The 16,219-nt window shown below is 38.5% G+C and overlaps 1 protein-coding gene across 1 annotated transcript in view; it reads right to left on the reverse strand.

The window, feature by feature from the left end:
* Positions 1 to 15,726, reverse strand: part of TFPI (tissue factor pathway inhibitor) — a 57,970-nt gene extending 42,244 nt beyond the window's left edge. Inside the window, exons 1-2 of the mRNA XM_066553977.1 lie at positions 15,712 to 15,726; positions 15,041 to 15,147 (exon numbers count right to left, since the gene is read on the reverse strand). Of these exons, the coding sequence (XP_066410074.1) occupies positions 15,041 to 15,095 (55 nt within the window). The 5' untranslated portion in view covers positions 15,096 to 15,147; positions 15,712 to 15,726. The remainder of the gene's footprint in view (positions 1 to 15,040; positions 15,148 to 15,711) is intronic.
* Positions 15,727 to 16,219: the final 493 nt, after the last annotated feature.

Below are 16,219 nucleotides of genomic sequence, written 5' to 3' on the forward strand. Positions count from 1 at the left end.
GAAGCTATCTTATTTCTTTGGTTACAACACTTTATAAAATGTTTTTTAGCCTATTAGCTTTTACCACACAATGCTGCTATTAAGTAATAATAGCATAAATTATTTACTTCCTAAATCAACACACCTTATTCTCAATATTTATATACAAATATTCAAAACTGCATAAACTTTCTATCAAGTTCTAAAAATTCTTTACAAATCCATTTCTCACAGCTTACAACTCTCAGAACAATTGCCAGTCCTTTATCAAGTTCCTGCCCTCCAAGAAACTGGAAACAATTTTGTTTCATAGATGACAGAGCACCAATCCATCTTCAGCAAAGCTTATGTTGCCTAGCAGTGAGAAAAAGATTTTTACTCTTTTAGTATTTAATATTATTTTTCTGGCAATAGAAAATAATAAATAATGAGACTGGACACGTGGAAGAAGACTAAACACCAGATTGCAGTTCAAAAAAGGGACAAGTACTGGATTAGAAATGAATGAAAAAAAAATCTTGTTTGAAGTCCCAAACTATTCAATCAAGAGAAGACTGTGCCAAACATGGAATACTCTGTACACTGTGGTATTGAAACTTTTATGACATGATAAAAGTTGTGTGTCACAGGTCCTGTCAGACTGCTCCAGGTGGGAAAGCCCTTTCCAACTCATTAGGCAAGAGCCACCTTAGATGACTGATATCCATCAAATTAGTCAGTGGTAAAATCATTTCCTCCTTTCGTCAGAAACAAAATTACTGCAAGGAAGATGCTGGATTCAAAACATCTCTTCCATGCAACTGTTTCATGACAAACACCCCAAACAACAGCAAACCAAAACAGATCCTTGGCAAGATCACCTCCCCCAGGAGACAGAAAATGGAACATAATGCCTTCCACAAGAGTTTTGCACTTTGGTTTCAAAACAAAGAGTAAACATCCGGAATGCTGAGCAGCCAAAGTCTCTCAAGTGTGTGCCTAACTCTAAACATAACTCTGGAATAAGGCAGTGCTTTTGAAAGGAGAAGAGCACAACAGGTTGCTGCAGAGGAATTTCCTGATGCTGCATTCTTGTCTCCTGCAGCAAGTTCAGACATGTTGCTCTGCTCAGTAACTGGATGAATGAAGCAATTTAAACTGTATCCACAGCAGTGCTCTAACAGAAATGAGCTAATGATGGCTCTCATGCTGGGTTTACTCAGAGTGCTACCAGAGGATAAATCAGAAAGAATCTGAGAAGTCAGGGGGACTGAGAACAATGCAATAGATCCTGCTAGAATTAGAAGAAAGAAACCCAGTATTTAAGGTGTTTCCTGGGTGCTAAGTGCATCCTTAGTAAAGCAGAGTTTAACAGGACTGTTCAGAATGCTTACAAAAGCTGTATTCACAACATATGGAAGTCTGTGTGGCTCCTATGGGAAAATCCAAACAGTTATAGTAAAATCCTAGTTTGCTGAGTGGCAAATTTTTAACTGGCAAGAATCTCTCACTGCAATATTCTCATCATCTTCCCTGAATTAGCCTGTTTTAATAAGAAAACAGGCAGCGAAGGAGGATTTTCCATAAACCTTGTGTGCTATTGGTAAAAGAAGATTAAGAATTACTCAATATTTTTCTTTGATCCTCTGCAATCTATTTCTAACACTATACAAATCTCCACTAGATTCTGACAGAACCCTGTCAGCTTATTTGATTACTTTCCAGCCTGGGAGATAGCTGGGGTGATATTTTTTGCTTGCTTACACCACAGGGTATGAAAATTTGCCCAGAGCTAAGACATTGTAATACACACACCCTGCTCTAATGCACAGATAACTCTTCTAATAGACACATATAAATTTCTTTGACAGATAACCCTCACAAAAACAAGCTACAATTGCTGGCACTTATGTTTCAAAGAAGCTTTTAATACAAGCTACTTGCAGTAAATCAAGCACAGAAACAGTTTCTTCTCAATAGCTAAATACTAGCTGAACACAGATTTTTTACAATCAGAGTGCTGTGTTGGAACACATTCAATTAAAGATGCTTAAATATTCCCCCCAACAGATTTTATTCCTCCAATTCTATTTTAAAAATTTGTTGCTTAGATAGATACAAGGTGTTCATGGGGGCTTTTCATCCTATCAAGATATTCACATATAATTTGACCAAATTAATTTTTTTCCTTTAAATGCTTTGTAACGATAATAAAAACAACAAAGGTAATAAATAGAAGCAGCACCTTACTTTGATGCTAGATGCAAAAGAAAGCATGCAATTAATAGATAGATTTAAATATTTCCAATTTAAAATATTTTGAGGAACATGTATAGTAGATAGATCGATCCTTCCCCTGCCACCCTGCAGTTCTGGAATACACTGGTTAGATTCCAGCCAGGAATGGAAACTAAGACAAGAACTATATATGCAGAAGGACAGATTGTGATTACCAGCTTCCTTTAAAAAGGCTCTGTTCATTCAGTTGTTCCTTCCAGGTTTATTTTACAATGAGTTGTAATAGCACACAGAGTATTTCCTACTCGGTCAGGACAGAGGATGTCAAGTTTTGAGGTTAAATCATTTCACAAGAGTGACAAATGGTAAACTTCTCTCCTATTTTTAGTGTCCTTACTACTGAACTGACAAAGATAGAAGTACGGTAGCTTTGTAAGCAAAAGAGGCTTGAAGAGATTACGGACCCAGACTAGGGTTGGAATTGTTCATACCCTGAAATGGAAGGAGAAAATAAAGTTTTTCAGGACTTGTTCCACAGAATATGAAGTAATACATATACAGGCAAAAGTATTTTTAAATTTCAGGATGTTTCTTTGTTTCTATTACTGTAGTGCAGGGAACAGATGATAGGGTCAAAAATAACAAGAAAGCCAAGTTGAATATCTTTCAGAGTTATCAGTTACTCATGAGAAAAAAGAAATTATTCATGAGAATGTGTACTATTATAATTAACCATTTCCAACATAGGCATCTTGGAATTTACTATAGAATTTCTTTCTTACACAACAATGACAATTAAATTAGTGCTATTAATCAGGATACAAATTGGGGCTTTTTTGGTTGGGTTTGTATGCTTTAGTTTACTTTTTTTCATATTAAGTCAACATTGTAGAAATAAATGAAGAATACAGGCATTATCACTGTTTTGTTCCATTTAAAACAGAAAGATCTTATGGGTTTCTCAACTTTGCTTTTTGGATACAAACTGTAAGCAGGTGGACAGACCAGCTGGAAAACAGAAGAAAAAGAAAAAATAGAAAGTTTTAATTGCTCCAAACAAGAGACACTTATTTAAAGATGAATCCCTGGGGTGACTTTGTAAGTATTTCTGGGGAAAAAAATCATGCTAAAATATGTATTCCCTCAGTAAAGAGGATTTTTTCTGAAACTAAAGTTCTTTTTGCAAAACATTCACATCATTGAAAGAAGGTCCTTTGATTTTTAAAGGGAATACTCATTTTTCTGACCAAAATATCATCCTCAACTATCAATGCTTTTCTCACAAGAGACAGCTGAAAAATTTTAACCCAAATACTTGTGTGAATAACAAACTACCAGCTCTTTCTACTTATGAAATTAAGGAGTGCTGATTAATCAATTAATGATCTATTGTCAAGACCTGGCATGGCTCTAAGGCCTATCAAGGCTCAGGTGCTTAAAACACCAAACATGGAAAGAGTTTCCTGGTGGCTTGTTGCTGCTCTTTAGTGAAAATGGTTAAACTTAACAATATTCCATTTGATTACTTGCTGCTGTTTTCTCAGGATCATTTGTGACTTAGGTGTAGTTTTTACTGCTATCAAAGAGGGAAGATGGCATTTATTCCTCTGCTGTGTCCAACTCCTCCTTGTGCCTGTGAAATCCAAGGAAGTTCCTTCAGCTCTGCAGTAACCAGCAGGGCTGGTTATAAACCAAGCCTGGAGCTCTCCCCCAGCTCACAGATGGACCTTGATGTTTTATACCAATGCCTGTGCTGTGCCTGCAAAGATCCCATTACTTTTCATTTCAAAACCACCTTGAAAGCGGACAGCCTGCTCAGTGTAGCATCATCAGCCCCAACACAATCTACACATCTGAGGTTAAACAGTACAACATGTTTCTGGATGGAAATAGGATTGGTGATTTGTTTACCCACTGTAGGATATGTGAAGATTGTTTTGTTCACATGCTTGGATTTTCTAAAATATAAGGATTCAAACAAACAAAAAACAAACTCGCAAAAACACCCCTCAACAAATAAAACCTCATAACACCAGCTGCCAACTGTTTTTCCCCACTTATAGGTGACACAGAAAATATTCTCTGTATGTGGTACCAAGCAATGGCTGTGGGGAAAAAAGTCAATCCTCCAGTGAGTATATTTTTGTACAGTAAAGAACCACATTAATTCTCTGGTATTACAGTGGCTACTTGTGAGAACATCTCTTCTCCTCCAAAATAAGCAGACTTGAAACAAAGTGGAAAGCTCAATAATTACCACCTCCCAGTTGGAGATACTCCAATGTTCTCTGGCACATCTGCAAGTGTTTGGCTCTGGCAGATTTTGGAAGTCCACTGCTCAGAAAAGCAGTTTAACCACTAGAGGGGGAGGAAGCATTCCCAAGGATTCAGCTGTGTCACTGCATGGCCACCATGTGATGCATTACAGTTTTGTTTCACATGCTCATTAGTTTCCATTTTTTCACTTGCTTTTTCTATACCTTCTTGGAGTAACACATTAATTGAATTGCAGAGGTGTTTCAGTAACCTGAACCGTACAGAAACCTGTGAGGTTCAACTTCTCTGTGCACAAGGGGTTCCTATTAATCTCAAAGCCTAAAGTGTGCAGAAGCTTTAGCCAGGATTTAGAATACAATTTTTTTTTTGTGGGATGACACAGATAACACAACCTGATGGGAAACTATACTTTACTTATTGCTGTTGGTATTAGCTTTAAGGCCTTGAAAACAAAAACCAGAACCTGAAAACTGGGTATCTTTGCAGACCTCAGTAGTAAAGAACTCACATTTGCTCTGCTTGGAGTTCTGGAGTACTCAATAATATATTTACTGCTTTAAAAAGCTTCCCAGGGGAACTTCTGTACCTCTTTAGAAATACAACAGTTACTCACTCCTTTGGTCAGTATCACGAGAAAATTCTATAAAAATTTATCTCACTGTCCTAAATTTGTCTCTACATTTGTGTTGTTATCAAAGTCATTGCAATACAGTCAATGCTTTTTACACAGAGCAGTTTCCTACCTGAACAAATGCTTCTGATTATAAAGACTTGATCTTTGGAATATGCCGCAAGAAAACATGAAGCACATGTCATGACTAATTACAAAATTATGTCAAATTATAATTCATGGCTCTTGAAAGCACACACAAACACACAAAGCCCCCACATATGGAACATCCACTAGGTCAATCACTTAAATCATTTCAAAAGAAGAAAACAATTTCTTAATCTAACAGCAGTGAATCCTACTGTACAGAATAAAAGACGGTTTTTTTCCAGCATATTTTTAGTCAAATTTCTGTTCCAAAATGATGATTTAAATCCAAGACAACAGAAAGAAAACTCTAAATGAATGGTGCAGCTAATGGAGATAGAAGCCCTTTTTGTCTTGCAGGATCAATCCACAGGTCACCTCTCAATTTGCCTGCACATCTGGTAGCTGACAAAGGCTTTATTGTTCCCATTAAAGAGAGAAACCTCTTGGTAGAATGACCTTTTTCTAACTGTTCCTACCCATGGTTTTGCATCTACAGGAGATGAAGAAATAAATACCTGAATGGAATCTTTTTTATTTTGTATGAGGCGCTCTGCTCATCCACGGCTGCTGGATTAACAGCAGAAAACCTGCCCCAAAATGTATGAGCATATCGTATGGCATAACTTATTTTCTTAGGATAAGAAAGAGCTGAAAGATTTCAACTTATGTGCTACAAAAGAAGGTCAATGATGACTTGAATTCAAGCTACTTCCAACTCACCACTGAAACATAAAAGGGGATCAAGGAACAAGTTTTCCTAGTTGCTGAGTGCTCAACCTCTTCCAGCCCAGTCACTGTAATTTTGGACTAGTTTTAATTTTGTTTATTTGTTCAGGTTTCTAAGTCTGAGTTATAAAGGCTCTTTGTCTGGAGGTAAACCAGGTGATACACAGAGTAAACTTCTAGAAAAGACACATCTCTGTGAACAATCTAAGCAAAAAGAAATACTATAACTGAAAAAAAAGGGTCTGCAGCAGTCTATTTTAAGAAGCAACAAATTAAGTGAATCATTTAATTAGAATCCATTTTCACTTCTTGATGTTTCTTTTTTTTTCAAAATGAGCTGTTTAAGCATTCCATGCTTCCAGGGATAATGCAGGGGCTTTCAGAAACTGTGTATCAATTTAGGGCTTTTGAATTCCAGACCTAATTAAGATTAACTTCGGCAAGATAGAGTTATTTAACAAGCTATAGAACAAGTTATCCTGTCTGTTAATACAATATAAAGTTTTATAAGACAAAATAAATCAGAGAGAGAAAATAAGAAAAGAAAATAACCATTGATAAGAGGGTAAGTAGAAATTATAGCCTCTGGGGAATTAAGAAGTTAGCCCTTCAAGCATTATCTGCTGCTGTGAAAATACAGAACAGACTTATATTGCATGAACAGGATTTGAAAGTAAGAATTGTACCACAGGCTCTCAATCACTGTGAAATATGCAAATTGAAGTCATTATTAAGCAATTTTATCCATAGACAGGACGTGATGTAGATGGAGCTAAGCCCAAAGCAAGGCAATTCAACTCTGCTGCTGTGCAGAGGGTGAGCCCTTGCACTGCTTTCAGCATTCCTGGTTAGAAACAGCAATTTGATGGCCAAGGAGTGAAGTCACTTGGAGCCCCCACAGCTCTCAAGCCAAGGGAGGAGGCTTACAGTGATATGGTCCTGGGGAACTGCAGCACAGCTTCAGGAAACTTGCTTTTGCATTGGACCAGTATGTTATTCCTTTCCACAAGCTCCCCAAGGTCATAAAACACACATTCTATTCCAGAAGCACAGAGCAGGGGAGCAGGGCCATTTTCCCCAACTGGCTTTTCTTACAAAGCATGTTTGGAACAATGTGCTCACATTGCTGGCTGGATGTCAAGAACAACATTCTTCACACACAACCACACTATAAGGTAATTCCTTTAGCTCCTTGCTGGCTCTTTCACATAATCTAAGTAAAAATACTGGAAACTTCAGCAGACATTACATTTATGAAGCAAAGTCTTTCTGGTTCTTGCTTGTCACCATTAATGAGAGCAAACTCCTCTAATCACTGTTGTAGCAGCTTTATTGGCCAGAAACCAACTTACTTCTCTCTGACCTTAAAATCGTGTATGTTTTAATTGTTTGGCATTTCATTATAGATAACGAGCCCCAGTGACCCTCAAAGAGCGATTAGACAAGCACCATTGCTTGCCATGATCTGAGGAAAGGGCAGGCACTGACAAACCCTGCAGAAATAGAGCTAAAGCTCACTAAGAGAGAGTGTCAATCTATGGCAGTTTATGGCTCCTGCAGCACCAAAGCCATGAGGAGCTCCACAACAGAAATATCATCTTTCAAGTCTTACTCATGCCAAGGCATTAAAGCAGGAGCAGAACAGAAGATTTCCTGCCCAAGGCTCCAGCATTGCTCTTCCTCAGTCTTGGACTGCAGCCCAAGGTTTATAACCTAGGTCTGATCCTGCCAGGCTCCTCACTGGGACCCTCCCCACTCCACCCACAGCAACATCTGCTCTTAACTACACACTGGAGAGCTTGAGCAAAAGGAGTGCTTCTGGTTTGGGTTGCAGAATGTCATAGACTCTTTCTGGACAATAATATCTTTTTTAGACTGTTCTTGGAGAGATCACTTAACTTCTCATTGTCGCTGTATTTATCTATTAAAAATAAACAAAACCACAACAAGCAGGGGCTGCCAATCCCTCTTTTAGATTTTTCATGTTTTTGTTTCTTCCTTTCTCCACTGTCTCTTCAATGCCTTCCCAATTCATAAGATTGTGTAGCAATATTTACAGCAATTTTTTTGTCCAAAGGCAAATATAAAGCACAATACAAGAACAGTATCTGTACAATTGTAAAGATACCTGCAGGAACAAATGGTGTCTCTGTTACAGAAAGCTGCAGGAACAGCTAATATAACTAAATATCACTTACTAGAAAACACAAAGATCTGCCAATGATGTTTCCTCATATCATCTGCCATCAGTCTTGTTCACTGTCATAAAAGGGACAATTCCTTCTACGGTCCTGACAAATTCTCTTTCTACTGCCTATAGTGCTTGACTAGGAAGAACAAACACTTCTGTCCTCTTTGCAACCATTACAGACAGAGAATAAAAAAAAAAAAACCACACAGAAAAAAACCATAAAACCTAACACAAGCCCTTTGTTTAAACTATATGTAAATTTAAGGTTCTGCATAAAATATTAAAATGAAATTCAGGGGGCACTGGCATAATGGGACACTTTGCCTTCAGAGATCTCATGCATTTGTGAGTTCTGAGATACTTTCTCTGGGAAAACCAGGCAACCTGAGTAAGAACTCAGGTTATATCTCATATCTTCTCTTTTTCAAAAGGCCAGTAATTCTGCCACTCATGCCCAATTCAAAAAACTGAATCATTCCTCATAAAGAGACACTGGATCAAAAAATTTATAAAATTTATAAATTTATAAAATTTATATTTTTATAAGTACCAGGTACTTATAAATCTTAGCCATATTTGAGTAAGTTAAACAATGAAGGCAGATTCTTTAGTTTTAATCAATAAAAACACTTCCTAAAGTACAGAAAACCCACCTGTGAATCCAGAGAAAATCTGACATTATTAAAAACCTTCAATTTTTCTCCCAGTCCTTTGTTACATTAAAAGACAAAACCTGCAAAACTCACACTATTTGTGAAAACTGCATCTCATGAAGCTTCCTCTGATGGCCTCTGATCATGCAGTTTCATACTAAATATTCCTTCAATCAAACAAATTTAATGTCATAGCGTATCTCATAGGCATTACATAGCATGCTACTACATTTTTGAGCCAAGGTTAAAGATGAAAAATGTAACAGCAGCTATGCAATTGTCACAAACAACCTCGCTTTCAATTAATGCAGAACCCATTTGTGAATCCTGCCATTGAGCTAAATAGATTTCCTTTAAATACCTATAGGTGGTGCTGAAATACAACTGTTACTTTAAAAAGCAACAATCACAGAGTAACTGTAGCACAGCTACTCACTAAGATGGGTTTTACTCCTGGCTGCGCAGATTCACCCCAGGGAAAAACAGCTGAATCACAATTTGAGTGCATTACTGGTGTTTTCCTCAGGTACTTAACAGATTTCCCTCACATGGCCATGATGCCTTATAACCAAGACTAGTGGCAAAAAATGAAGGGTTTTTTTTTTTAATTGATGGAAATACCCAATAAAAACAACAGGGCCTGTGAACACATAGCTGTCCTGACCATGGCATAACTAGAAAGGAAAAGAAACAAACATGTTTGGCCAAGAATTTCCCTTTCAAGTTGCACAGTTCACCCTGATAATGACAAATTTTGCCATTCAGTATAAATAATGACAATGAAGCTGCTAATAGTTGTCTGGGCATCAGCCCAGTTTGCTGAAATGAAGCAGAACTAACTGGCTTCTCCACAAACATATAATGGAAAAGAACAAATTTTTTGCCAGGCATAATTAACATGTGGTAACATGATAATCAGCAACAGATGAATCCATACTTTCTGGTTTCAAAAAATACATAGTAATTCCACACTGGTGCTTATTAACAGAGAAACTGAAGTGCTAATGATTACAAACATAGTTTATGGTAAAAGTCATAGCTTGAGCCATTTCCTGTAATGCTAAAACTCAACAATTTCCAAATTGTATTCTGCCTTGTAAAAGATGAAACAAGTTCAAGTGATAAATTTAATATTTATATATTTTTAAAAGTATAAATAGTGCACAGTGAAAAAACACGGCATCAAAAATTTGGATAAATACTTAAATGCTTACAAAGTTTTTGAACAAAGGTTCATGCCTATCACATAAAACCACTGAATGACGTAAAACATGAAAGTTAAGAGAATACTTAGCCCCTGAACACATTGCTGTCCATTTTAAAAGTCAAAACATGCAGAACACCACACTTCCTCTCCATCTTGCACCATAAGCTGCAAGTCACAGAAGTGTTTTTCCTCTGTTCATTACAAAACCCACAAAACACAGAAAACTATGCTCACCTCTCCAGTCTATCCCCTCAATTTTTCTCTCAACAAGAGGAAAAAAACAAGACTGATACATTAAGTTCCTAAAAGAATGGAAACAATTGTAAAAGCAGTATGAAATTTGATATTTATTCCTGCATTCCTTTAGTTACCAATTTAAGCTACTTTCAGAAAACAGGCAAACAAAAATAGCTTGCATGGGAAGTAGAGGTGTACATCACTACAAGATGTACATCACCCTTTCACTCAGCATGTTCTTTTGATTAAGACGTAATCCATGTTTTCTTTTTCCCCCCACCATCTTCCAGGCATTCCAGCTTCCTTGTTGCTAATTTGGGAGTTTAAACCCAGTGTGAAGTGACTCGGATGCAGTAAAGCAGTGCAGCACACACAGACAAGTTGAAAATAGGATATGAAATCCACAGAGACCATGCTGCTGCTTCACAGCTAAGGCAGACTCTTGCTCTAGACATACCGGGATATTCAGGCCTAATTTTGAAATGAAAATATAAACAAATAATTTTTTTTTCCAGGCCATCTCACTAAAAAAAGTTGCAAGCCTGCACAGGATGAACAACTCAATTATCTCCTTCGGAAAATCCTTCCCTATATATATATATATATATATATATATCCTTCCCTCATCGACCTCTCCTCAGAGTTCTTTTTAATTTGAGGGCATTGTTAGTCTTCAATTTTGCTTCCTAATGTCTTCTCAGACTTGGGTCACACATTTTAGTAGGAAAAATTGGATTACAAATTGGTACTAGTAGAGAAAACTAATTCTTGTGAGAAACAAGAGAAGCAATGTTTGCCATCTATTTTCTGATCTTTGGCAAACTTCTGTAAACACAGAAGTGAGTTGAAAACTGATTTAAATTGCTTAAAGAAGCTGCAAAAAAGTGGAATTCCTTAGAATAAGAGCAGTTTTACTCTCCCTCAGCAAAAGGTTGACAGCATAAATCACACCTTGTGGTTAATGTTTAAAGTTATACTTAATTATATCTCTATTAAGTAGTTTGATTACACAGCAAGTATTTAAACTAACATGAACAAGTCATTAGATTAGATAAGGGAGCCTTATTTGGCAACATTTTGATTAATTCAAGTTGTTAGGGAAGGGACTTGAAAACTTACAAGTATAGTGCTACAGAATAATATGACACAGATCAACCATTCCATAGGCAGACAGCAATGCATCCAAATGCGGGCATTTGTAATGAAGTATTTGTATTGGGATTGTAGCTCAAGATTGTCTCTAGAATCAGAAAATCTAAGTCAAAATTATTAAAAAAAAATAAAAATTCAAAACCCTACTGACTCAGAGTTGCAGTTGAACTTGACAGGTTCATTTTACAACATTAGAGGCACATTTCATTTGAAGGTTTAGTAAGGTAATCACAATGATCTGGTGGGTGGTATGGTCATTCCTACCCACACAGGGTGAAAGATCCTTTGCAGGGGAGTGGCCACTGGGTGATCTTTCTCTCCAACCCAAACCATCCCATTCCAGGCTGGAAACCTGGCTCAATAATGTGTTTTATTAGTTTAGCAATAAGGCAACTCTGAGCTGGCAGCTACATTCCAAGTCCACCCCTAAAAGTGAAATGCCCAAACCCCTCATTTGGCCTATTTTGTGTGCACAGTCTCTGACAGGGGACTACATTTTGTACCTCCAGATACACTTAGAGTGGAAAAAGAAAGCAGCTGGCACAAATGTAGACATTAATCTGAGAAGCTGAGGGAGAGCAAGACAGTAACTGCAACCAGATTTGAGCCATCAGCACTGAAGTTGAAGCTTTAACTAAACTCTTGTTTTTCATGTTATAAAAGATCCAGTGATCTCATCTGTGAAATTCTCACTGCTGACAGGTCAGACAGGATATTCCATTGACTCCTTGCTTTTTCAATGTCCTCTGAACCTGCTTGCTAGTGGCAGGAATGTGGGGCTGTCACTTCCCTTGCCTGCCTTACTGTGCCTGGTTTCTCTTCTCTTGGGGAACAACCTGCCTTTTCCTTCTAACAATGCAATACATTTTCTGCAGCCATGCTGCATTTCACAGCTCAAATGCTCATCAGTCTAAAAACTCCCTGCCTCCCAAAGCTGGACATCCTCCTACATCTCCCAGCCTCCCACACTCTGCTTTTTCCTGTTGTTTCCAGCAATCACATGCACCCTGCTGTCCTCACCCAACTCACTGATCTCAGTAAAGATAATCAACAATCTTGTTCAAACAAAAGGGAGAGGATCACGTAGTGAGGTTTCAGCAGCAACACCTTAAGTTTCCTTCTTTCACAGCACATCTAAATTCTCCATTTACCTTTAGCTAATTCTCAAATCTGCAAGCCCTCATCGCCACTATAAAAACCTTTAAAAACAAACAAAAGTGTTTTAAATGCACTTGCAGCTGAAAATGACCAGCAAACTTGCCTTTGTCACCTTGTTTCCTCTTGTATAGTAACTACCCCAGTGGTTTTTGGAGGTTTCTTTCTCTCTTATTGCTTTCAGAAATACCATGGAACTCTTCACTGCCTTTTCTGCACACCCCCACACTCCAGAGTCACTACATGATTACGATCAGCAATAAAAACCTAAATCCTACTCCTCCCATCAGCCCTCCTGCTACCCTGCCTACACACGGGCTGTTTATAGAAATCAGCTGCTCAATCAAGGAATCTCTATCAGCTGGTACAAAGGCTCTCTAAATGTGATACAACCATTGTGTATTTATTTTAAAAAAACATGTTAACTAAGAGATATAAACGTTGTACCATTTCTTCCCAAGTTCACACTGCCTCACAATGTTATTCATGGCATGGGAGTTAAACTCTCATTCCTCAGGCAGGGGAACACCAAAACTGACTGCAAGAAAAACAGACCACATTTCTACCAGAGGCTGCTTGACAATGAATCCTCTTAAACCATTCTACTAAGTCATTACAGAACAAAAATAAGTGCTGTTCACTACAGAACAATTTTACCAAATTTAAAAATGGAATTTATTCATTAAGTTACAAGCTGGACAGATTTCACTCTTATCCAATGAATTAGTCTCAGACTAAAGTTTGAACTCTAGTTCAAACCAACTTATTGGGCATAATCCTGCCTGTTAATGGCAATGCAGCACAGCACTGAAGTAGAAGAAAGGCTGAAATTGAAATAGTCATATTAATTATCATGGCATTATCTTAAAATACAAATAAAATTCTGCTCTCCAACTGTAACATACCTATTTTTCTTGAATCATGTTACTGCTGTGAACAAATAACTCTTTCCAATGCTTATGTGCCCTTTTTCTGAAAAGCCTTGAAAAGGTTATTGTCAAAGAGACAATAGAACACCAAACCCCAGCAAGACAAAAAAATGTAGCCAGATAAAAGCTGGTGAAAAACCTTTTTTTTTTCTTTCTACTTTATAAATCCACGTTTTAGTCAGTCTGGCCAATTTTGATGCCTAATTCTGCAAAGCACTAACATCCTAACTGGTTAAGATTCCATCAAGGGACAGCAAAAGAAAGGATCAGTCCACACACTCAGGCCTTGGGGTTGGTCAGAAGTGATTAAGTCAATGTTTATCAATTTTTGTGTATTTTTATAGTGAGGGAAAAATAGGTAAAGACAAATGAGCAACCACTATGCAACACTTCTCCTTTAACAACTTTGTCCAGCACAATTCTTGAGAACTCTACTAAGATAACCTGTAATTATCTAATCATTTCATCATCAGTAACCACAAAGAACAAGAGGAAGTTGAAGCAGCAATGCCTTTCACAGGCCAGACTGGATGGAAGGAATGGGATTTTCATGGACTGTCTTGGAAACTGCACAGGAAAGAAAATCCTGAGCCTTAAACACATTGTCTCATCAATATTCTATGAATGGTTTTACTTCTTCTCTCGGAAAATAATAAATGCTTTGCTCTATTCTAATGATTAACTGGAATGCAATGCACAGTTCTGCTAAACACACTCAGTATTCACATCCAGTCTCTCAGGACTAGGTAGAGAATAAAACCACCCCTTATATTGCATCTGATGCTAGAACTGAAATTTTCATTCGTTCTATAATTTCCCATTAACCCAGGCTGAGGTCAGACTGTTGTAGCACTGTGCTTATGAACACAAAAGTTACTCTATTTACTAGAAATGCTCCCTAAAGCCTACTTAAAGTGATGAAACTGTTCAAATATTTATGTGAGTTACTGTTCATTTTTCTTTTTTTTTTATTATATTAACACCTAGACAAAAAGTTGTTCTCATACTCAAAACAGAAGCATTTTTTTTCTTACCTTCAAGGCGTTTACTTAGCAGTTTACATATGTGGCAAACAGATGCTGCTACCCTAATTTACTCATAACACACTGTGATGGTATCTAGAGAAGCACAGAGCAGACTTGTGTGGCTTCTACCATCCCTTATCTCTGCTGCAATTCATACTGTTCTGCTTTGCAATACCCGAGGAGCACTTTGGGATGCTGGCAGCTACTAATGAAACCATCTCTTTCCTCCTCCTCCTGCCTCAGAAAAGCTAACAGCTTTCATGAGGTACAGAGCAGAACAAAACCATTGTTTCTGTAACCACTTCATTAATAACTCATTCCCAGGCACACACAGTTCTGCTTCCTCTCCTATCAGGATGCAGCAGATGCAACAACTCCAAATTATTCAAGAATTTGATTAGTTACTACCCTCATCAGCTGAGCCACCGAGCACAGTTAGCAAAGTCTGTCAGGGTGGAAAAAGGGCAGTAAAAGTAAGTTGCAGCCAACATTTGCAGTATTTCACAAAACCTTATTTCCATGCACACCTGACCTGAAAACGGGCACGGCACCTCTGGTTCCTGAGGTTTCCATGGGCTTTTTCCCATCGGCTGTGGCTGTTCCAGCAGCTCCTCCACCAGCACGTGTTGAGTGATAACACTGAGGAAAGACAATAAATAAAGGCATGTGAGTAAATTATTAGTTTTTTCAGGTGCTTAGTAAAAAGTTGATGGCAATATTGGTGAATCACTCTTCAGCCCTGCTCCTTCCCACAGGACTGCGCTCACCTGGAGATTGCTGGGCTTCGAGCCGCCCTCGTTCTTTACTTAAACTAACAAAAAAAAACCCAAAAAAAAAAAAAAAACCAAAACAAACAACCAATAAAAACCCCGACAAAATACCCAAAAGCACACAAAGAACACAAACCGAACCTTTTCATCGGGAGATAAGCGCAGCAGCTCCCGCAGAACCCCGTTTGGGGCCGGCCGTGGGACTGATGGGGAGCGCCCCGGCCCCGCCTGCCTCACAAACCCCTCGCGCAGCTCACCTGCAATTAATCACCGCGATTGGCCCGCGCGCAGCTCACCTGCAATTAATCACCGCAATTAGCCCGGGGCCGGCCCGGCACTGCCTTCTTCAGGGAAGAACGATGGGACGGAGCCCGTCCCTGAGGGAGACAGGACTCCACAGCCCCCATCCCCGGACACACCGGCACTGCCTTACCTGGAGGGTGTGATGGTCCTCAAATAGCAGGAAATATGGAAAAAAAAAGAAAAAAAACAAAAACAAAAACGAACCAGACACCTCTTTCTCACGGGATTAAGAGTCACTTTTCAAAGAATCAAGGTTTCAAATATCAGCACAAAACTGTTTTGAAACACGTGGAAAAGAGGTTTTACACAGAATGAGAGAGCAGACTACAATTGCAGTCACCCTGCTCTGGATGTGGCTCAGTGACTCGTGGTGTTACTGCTTTCACCTGAGTGCCTGAGCCACAACGGGCTCACCTGACAAGACATCAGCACCCCAACCAGCACACGCTGCTCCTCCAGACACATCCCAGGGGACGGCACTTAGCACAGAGGGCTGCAGCCCTCCACTGCCTGATAAACACTGGTGCTAATGTTGAAGTGCTCTGATAACTAGATTTCATACATTTCTTGGGGCTCTAGAAACACCTCATTATGTTCATCTTTGCAGTCAGTTTGTCTCCACTACGTAGGTGGAATTC

The sequence above is a fragment of the Molothrus aeneus genome, chromosome 7, assembly GCF_037042795.1.
Source record: "Molothrus aeneus isolate 106 chromosome 7, BPBGC_Maene_1.0, whole genome shotgun sequence".
NCBI lineage: Eukaryota > Metazoa > Chordata > Aves > Passeriformes > Icteridae > Molothrus > Molothrus aeneus.